This window comes from Dasypus novemcinctus, chromosome 31 (assembly GCF_030445035.2).
Source record: "Dasypus novemcinctus isolate mDasNov1 chromosome 31, mDasNov1.1.hap2, whole genome shotgun sequence".
Classification (NCBI taxonomy): Eukaryota; Metazoa; Chordata; class Mammalia; order Cingulata; family Dasypodidae; genus Dasypus; species Dasypus novemcinctus.
Window position 1 is genome coordinate 42663160 of NC_080703.1, and position 8059 is coordinate 42671218.

An 8059-nucleotide genomic window follows, 5' to 3' on the forward strand; every position below is an offset into this window, starting at 1 on the left:
TCACGCGAGCCTTGTGTACGAGAGGCTTATCACAGGATCCCTGCTGCGCCGTGTGCGGAGACAGGTGCTTACACGTGGTCTATGCTCCTGACGGCTCCCTCCCATTTGTCACTGAGCTAAAGCCTGACCATCTGATGGCAGAGTCACCCTAAGACACACTGAGAACGATGTGACTCGAGGGTCAGCCAGGGGTAGGGTGGGGTGCAGGTGTGTTTATGCCTCCCCGGCATGATTTGTTGTTTTGTTGCTGTTTGTTGCTTTGCAGCACCATTCCTTTTTCCTCTTCTTTTGGATTCCCAAGAGTTGAAAGTGTAGCTTGTGCAGTCCAGTACAGTAGCCAGGAGCTGTGTGGCTTTTCGGTTTAACGGGCCCCATTTCAAGTGTTTAGGAGCAGTGGGCGGCTGGCGGCTACCACATGGGGTTACGCAGATATCAGTATCGCCATGCCACCGAAACGTTCTACTGGACAGTGCTGAATAGACAATAAAAATTTAAACTTAGCGTACTGGCCTCGCAGGTTAAATGTTGGAGAGAAAAGGATGCCTCAGTACAGCCTAAGCTTTTTCACAGATTATTTTAGAGAATAACCTTTTTTCCAGACCTTATGGTTAAAGTCCATTCACCTGCGAGCTTCTCTTTTAGGGCGCCTCCAATGTGTCTCCTGCCAAACTCCCACTACGAGCAGGTCATGACTGCGTTTGGCGGCAAAGGGTATTTTGTACAAACACCGGAAGAACTCCAGGAATCCCTGAGGCAATGCCTGGCAGACACGACTAAGCCCTCCCTTATCAACGTCATGATCGAGCCGCAGGCCACAAGGAAGGCCCAGGTGAGTGCAGCTGCGGGCAGGAAGCTGGAAACGCTGGCCCGGAAACGTCCACAGGAGTGCCCTCGGTGCCGTGGCGTTCCTTCCAGACCGCTCCTGCCTGCGGCACATCCGTTTGTTTGCGAAATTAATATTTACCGAGACGCTCGTTAGGTGCTGAGACAAAGGAATCCCGTTTATCCAGGGGGGCTTCTTAGACAAAGCGATGCTTAAGCTGAGGTCTGAAGGGCGAGTGTGGGTTAACGTACAAAGAAGAGAGGAAAGAGGAGTGCAAGGACCCTCTGGCAGGAAGGAGCTTGGCAGGTTTGAGAAACGGAGGGAAGGTCAGGGTGGCTGCAGTCAGGTTGCGGGGCGGTGGGGACGAGGCAGTGCTACGGCGGTTTTGGCAGTGACGTCTGAAATTAGCCCATTAGCCTCCAGAGCCCGACTAAGAGCTGGGTCCGCCCGTCGAGCCAGTGCCAGGTGTGTTGGCATGAGCCCCATGCCGAGGAGGCTGCTGTTGCCATGCTGAATATTGTTTTCTGGTCCTGCTCCCTGTCCCATCTAAAATACCTGCCTGCCTTGCTCGCACCTTGCGTATTGTTTTCAGAGCTGTGTATGTACATAAGACATTGTTTTCAGAGCCGTATAGACATGTGTAAGTTCTGTGTGGGTTCTTTTCTTTAGGAGGTACCAGGGATTGAACCCAGGACCTCATGTGTGGGAAACAGGCGCTCAAGCACTGAGCCACATCGGCTCCCCGCTGAGAGTTGGTTTTTGTTGTTTTCAGGAGGTGTACGGGGGATCAGACCTGGGACCTTGTACGTGGGAAGCAGGTGCTCAACCACTGAGCTCCCTCTCTTGTTTTTTTTTTAAGAGATTGTTTTTCTTTTTATTTATTTCTCTCTGTGTGTTCTTCTGTGTCTGCTTGCACCCTCGGTGGCACTGGGAAACCGCATCTCTTTTTTGTTGCATCATCTTGCTGTGTCAGCTCTCGGTGTGTGCGGCACCACTCCTGGGCAGGCTGCGCTTTTCTTTTCTTTTCCATGCAGGGCAGCTCTCCTTTCGGGGTGCACTCCTTGCGCGTGGGGCTCCCCCACCTGGGGGACACCCCTGCGTGGCACGGCACTCCTTGCGTGCATCAGCACTGCGCGTGGGCCAGTTCCACATGGGTCAGGAGGCCCGGGGTTTGAACCCTGGACCCTCCGTATGGTAGGTGGACTCTCCACCAGTTAAGCCACGTCTGCTTCCTCTGTTGGTTCTTTATACATGGATCAGCTGTGTGATTTTTCTTTTTTGAACAAGGCACAGGACAAATGGGCAGATGGACAAATGGATAATGAGTGAAATGTAAATGAACTAACGTAGAAACTGTTATCTGGATGAAATTCTACCGAAATTTCATAAAAGTCCCATTAAAACAGCTGTCAAAGTCTCTGGCATTTACCACATTGCAGAAGCGAGAGACAGCGGCAGCAGCGTGCTGGCGAGGGCGCGGCGTGCTGGTGAGGGCGTGGGCGCAGGAGCCCGGCCGCGGGGCGGGCGCGGGGCGGCGGGCGGGGCTGCGCGGCGCTTCCTGCGGAGCTTTCGGGCCAGCAGTTCCCAGAGCCCGCCCTGTGCCTCCCCGGCTCCCTGGTGCCTTTATATTCAGCTCTGTTTCTTGAATCAACTTCTGCTAGCCAGACACCCACAGGTTTTAAAACTGGATATTTACCTTTCCGGTGCCAGGAATGCTCTGCAATGCAGGAAACGCTCAAACAGAAACAAACCTTCTTGAGACCCGTCTTAGTCGCAGAAAAGCCCCAGTGAATTGTATGGTCCCTGTGGCGAGGGCGCCTCCGGAACAATCTGCTTCTAACGCTCTGCTCTCCAAGTCCCCTAGGGGTTTTGTTTGGGTATTGCTGGAGAAATAGACATTTTTCACTCTTTTAAAACCCCATGAGGATCATCCTTTATTTCTTGCATTTGTCACTTCTCGTGATCCTCATTCCGTTAGAATTCCACACAGGGTAGTTTCCCAGCTGCTGACTCTGCAGTGACTGTCCACACCTCAAGCACTGACTCACAGTGCAGGCTGCCTCCTGCCGCAGGCGGGGAGTACCAGTGCCCGCAGTGCCCACGCCAGGCCGCGGGCGCAGGCGGCGTGAGTGCCGGCACGGCTCTCCCCCGGGAGGTGGCGGAGGGGCCGGGCACGGCTCTCCCCCGGGAGGTGGCGGAGGGGCCGGGCACGGCTCTTCCCGGGAGGTGGCGGAGGGGCCGGGCACGGCTCTTCCCAGGAGGTGGCGGAGGGGCCGGGCACGGAGGTGGCAGAGGGGCCGGGCACGGCTCTTCCCGGGAGGTGGCGGAGGGGCCAGGCACGGAGGTGGCATTAGTACCGGGCACGGCTCTCCCCCTGGGAGATGGTAGAGGGGCCGGGCATGGAGGTGGTGGAGGGGCCGGGCTCAGCTCTTCCCGGGAGGTGGCGGAGGGGCCGGGCGCGGCTCTTCCCGGAGGTGGTGGAGGGGCCAGGCACGGAGGTGGCGGAGGGGCCGGGCACGGCTCTCCCCCTGGGAGATGGTGGAGGGGCCGGGCATGGAGGTGGTGGAGGGGCCGGGCACGGCTCTTCCCGGGAGGTGGCATTAGTACCGGGCACGGCTCTCCCCTGGGAGGTGGCAGAGGGGCCGGGCACGGCTCTTCCCGGGAGGTGGCGGAGGGGCCGGGCACGGAGGTGGCAAAGGGGCCGGGCACGGCTCTCCCCCAGGAGGTGGTGGAGGGTCTGGGCACAGAGGAGGCGGAGGGGCCGGGCACGGAGGTGGCATTAGTACCGGGCACGGCTCTCCCCCGGGAGGTGGCGGAGGGGCCGGGCACGGAGGTGGCGGAGGGACCGGGCACGGCTCTTTGGCCCAGTGGCCTCAGTCTGAGTGCTGGGTGCTCCCCGGCCCCCTCCGCTGCTCTGTTCCTCCATTGCTTCCTGTCTGCTGGACTCCAGCTTTCTGGATCCTGATCAGTATTAGTGCGGGACGGGGGCCAGTCCAGGAAGTCACGTCTGCTCTGTGGTGGGACGTTTTGGGTGATTTGGTGGGACAGGGCAGCACAGCCCATGAATGGATTCTTAGCTCCTAATGACCTAAAGACAAACCTCATATATGCACCCCGAAATTTCCCATTTTATCCACCCATCGCGGGGCTACAATGGAGCTTTTAGATTGTAGAGCAGAAACACAGTAGGGATATAGTTCGAGTTACTGATTTCTCTTGACTGAATGCTTGTTGGCTTTTTTCCCCCTAGGATTTTCACTGGCTGACTAGCTCTAAAATGTAAGTAAAGACACCATTGCGTGGTTTTGAGGAGTTTTTTTTCCCTGCAAGATGGAATTTTATTTTTTCATACAAATTAGTATCCTGTTATAATTGTGCAAAGAAAAAGAAAAGACATTTCTACAATGACATTTTATAAGGAATTGACTTCGAGTAAAAAAATTACCAGTATTCTACAAGATCTTTAATTTGTGTGTAATTTGGATTAGCAACCTTAGTTTTTGTGTACTTTATAAAACCACTTTGAGAACCAACGGCGTTAACAGCCTTAATGTATAAAGAATGCTTACAACTAAAATACATTAATGCACCAATAGACAAGTGGGCAGAGGACACGAAACTATAACGCACATAAAAATACGAGTTGTTTCTAAGTTTGAGTAAACATGAGTACGTGAGGTTTTAAGGTCTGTGGTGGTTTGGAGCTGCGTGCCCCATGAACGCGTGCTCTCGACGGGCATCCCTTCCGGGAGCGTGCGCCCATCTCAAGAAGGACCTTCCGCTGAGGCCCCAGGCAGGGCGGCTCTTCATCCTGCTCCCTTATAAGCCGAATACAATCCAGACAGACAGACGGACAGTCCCGGGCAGCAGGAAGCCGGAGCTCAGCAGAACGCAGGAGAGCAAGGAGGGCCCGCGGAGGCCGCCGCTGGCACCCCCGAGGTGCAGCCCAGCACCCCACACGCCCCTGCCAGCCCGAGCGCCCGACTCAGGAAGAGGGCGTCTCCCCGACAGCGCCCGTGTGGCCGTGTCCTGGCCTCAACGCAAGCGTCTCTTCCCACCATGGAAACCAACCCCTGCAGGGTGCTTACTCGAGCAGCCCAGGAAGTTAAAGCAAGGGTTACCATGGCTTATATTAGGGTGCACTCTTTATGTATGTATTAGTCAGCCAAAGGGGTGCTGGTACAAAATACCAGAAACTGGTTGGTTTTTATAAAGGGTGTTTATTTGGGGTAGGAGCTCACAGATACCAGGCCATAAAGCATAAGTTACTTCCCTCACCAAAGTCTATTTCCACGTGTTGGCGCAAGATGGCTGCCGACGTCTGCTAGGGCTCAGGCTTCCTGGGTTCCTGCGTTCCTGGGGCTTGCTCTTCTCTGGGTTCAAGGTTCCTTCCCTCCTGGGGCTGCTTCTCTTTCCTCTGTGTGCTGACTTCCTGGGGCTCCAGCTTCAGTCTTCAGCATCGCACTCTAAAATGAAAACGCCAACGTTGAAAGCCCTCAGCTCTGTGCTTCGCCACGCCTTTTATCCCTGAGTCCCCAACCCTGGGTGGGTGGGGGCGCAACGCCCTAATCAGAACTCAGCTGTGCCCAGGTACAGAGCAGCTGACAAGCACACTCCAATATTTCCTTTTGGAGTTCATCAACTATATCAAACTGCTGCAATGTAGTAGAGTTCTGTGGAGCTGTTTTCTTTTTCTTTTTTTTCCTGGTAACATATATACACCCCAAAATTTCCCATTTTATCCCCTTCATCTGTACCGTTCCCTGGAGTCAGCTACACTCACGATGTGCCCCATCACCACCATCTATTACCACACTTTGACCTCGCCCCAAACAGGAACTCCTTACCAATGACGCCCCAACTCCTCTTCCTTCCCCCACCTTGCCCTGGTCCCCTGTGTTCTGAATTCTGCATTTCTGTTATGAATATCAAAGAGCTTTGTGAATGATCCGCACAGGTGAGGGTGAGGGGAAAGGAGGACACCGCATGGCTGGGGGACGTGGACATTGTCACAGCACTTGTTTAGTGTAATTCTAGCAGGGCTCATATTTGGAATTTTTAAAATGTTCATGCTCCACAACTTTTTCCCTATGCTCTCTACCCTATTTAGAGAAAGTATCCTAAAGAAATAATAAAATGCTTGGTCAGATATTCATGTATAGGCCATTTGACGTGGCCTTGTTTAGGGACAGCCCCAGTATTTGATAATAGGACACTGGCTACAGAAATATGGTCTGTCAACATTATAAAATAAAAATTGTGTTGAAGGATATTTATTAATGTGGGAGAAATAATCACAATGTAATAGTACCTGAAAAAAGCAAGCTGCAAAATGGAGTGGGCCCAAGCAGGCAGTGCACACATGGTCTTGCACAGATACCTAAACACAGAGACTGACACAGAATAAACTGAAATTTTAATACAACTGTGTCTTGGTGAAGGGATTATAGGTCATTTTTATTTTCCTCTTTATTTTTTTCCTCCATTTACAAATTTTTAAAAATTAAGTATGGTACAGCTGCTTTGGAAAACAGTTTGATGGTTCTTCAAAAGGTTAAAGGAGTTACTATTTGACACAAAAATTCCACTCCTAAGAGCACACCCAGGAAACATGGAAACATATGTCCACACAAAAACCTAGCAAAGTAAGCCAGACACATCTCATTAATATGAACTAAATACAAGTAATAAACACATGGAATTAAAACCTAAAGAATTGGTTTTAAGGAGATAGAAGGGTTAAGAACTATGGGTGTTTAATGTATGTAAAAGTTTTAATTTACTTGACCGTAAAAGTATGGAGATGGATAGAGTTGATAGTAGCACATTATAGCGAGTAGCAACTGGTTTATAAATGGGATTGTGGCTGAAACAGGCAGCCTGGGGAAGCAAATGTCAATAGCAAGAAAGCTAAAGAATAGTCTAGGGACTGACTAACACAGTGAACCCAGAGGCTGTTAAGGGTACAAATGCAAGAGAGTCCTTCTGTGAGCTAGAGCAGATGTACATCTCTGTTGAAGGGTGATGGGAATATGGAGAAACATGGAAAACTACAATTGGTGAGACCTATAGACGGTGGTTAACAGCAACACTATAATATTCTTGCACCTATGCCAAGTGGACTGTGTTGATAATGGAGGTGTATGGAAAAAGTGTGCCCAATGTACGCTATGGACCATGATTGGTGGTAACAGTCTGATGATGATATCTCATAATCTGTAACAAATGTTCCACCAGGGTGTGGGGTTGTATGGGAAATCTACACATCTGTATGATTGTTTTGCAAGTTCACAATATCTGTAACAAAAATATATTTTTAAAAAGTGTGGGTTGGGGGGAAAATACACCAAGTGTAAGATAAGGACTATGGTTGGTAGTAATATTTTGATGATGCTCTTGCATAGTTTGTAATGTTTCACACCAACGCAAAGAGTTGGTGAGGGGTGATCTATGAGACCCCTGTGTGGTGTTATGTATGTTTATTTTGTAAGTTCACAATCTTTACATTTATTGTTTATGTGTGTTCATGTATGAATGATATACTTCAATAAAAATAAAAATAAACCCTATACTCAAATATTTATACCATTTTTCATAATAGCCAAAAAGTCACACCATCTCACATGTCCATCACCTGGTGAATGGATGTGGTATGGCATCGTGTATTCATACAATGGGATATTATTTGGCAGTAAAAAGGAATCAAGGATACAGGCTACAACGTGGACAGACCTTGGAAACATTATGCTCCGTTGAAAGAAACCAGTCACAGAAGGCCTTCTGTTGAATGATTCTGTTTGTCGATCTACAATAGGCAAATCTGCGAAGATACAAAGTAGACGAGTGGTTGCTGGAGCCGGGGGAGGGCTGAATGGGGTGATGAAAACGCTCTAGTTTCGTTGGTGATGGTGGTTACACGACTCTGAACAAACTTAAAGTCAAATAGGTACTATATGGAATATGAATTATACTTGAAAGCTGCTAAAGTACATTTATAAACATACATGTACGTATACACCCATAATATAGGATGGGTTTTTTAAATGCAAGTAGGATCATACTATACTATTTTTGTAAATGTAATTTTAATCATCAGAAATAGGCACTAGTTTAAAAGAACATTAGGAAAGGTAAAGTGTCGCTCATTTCTGGGGTCACCTTCACCACCTGCAGTATTATGTGAATTGGAAGGTGGGACTGCATACCCAGCGTCAGCTTGTTGGCACTGTGCACAGG

The 8059-nt window shown here is 50.1% G+C and overlaps 1 protein-coding gene across 1 annotated transcript in view; it reads left to right on the top strand.

The window, feature by feature from the left end:
* The window catches only part of HACL1 (2-hydroxyacyl-CoA lyase 1), a 37628-nt gene extending 30236 nt beyond the window's left edge, over nt 1–7392 (top strand). The window contains exons 16-17 of the mRNA XM_004483651.4: nt 643–829; nt 4074–7392. Coding sequence (XP_004483708.2) covers nt 643–829; nt 4074–4106 — 220 coding nt within the window. The 3' untranslated portion in view covers nt 4107–7392. The remainder of the gene's footprint in view (nt 1–642; nt 830–4073) is intronic.
* Nucleotides 7393–8059: the final 667 nt, after the last annotated feature.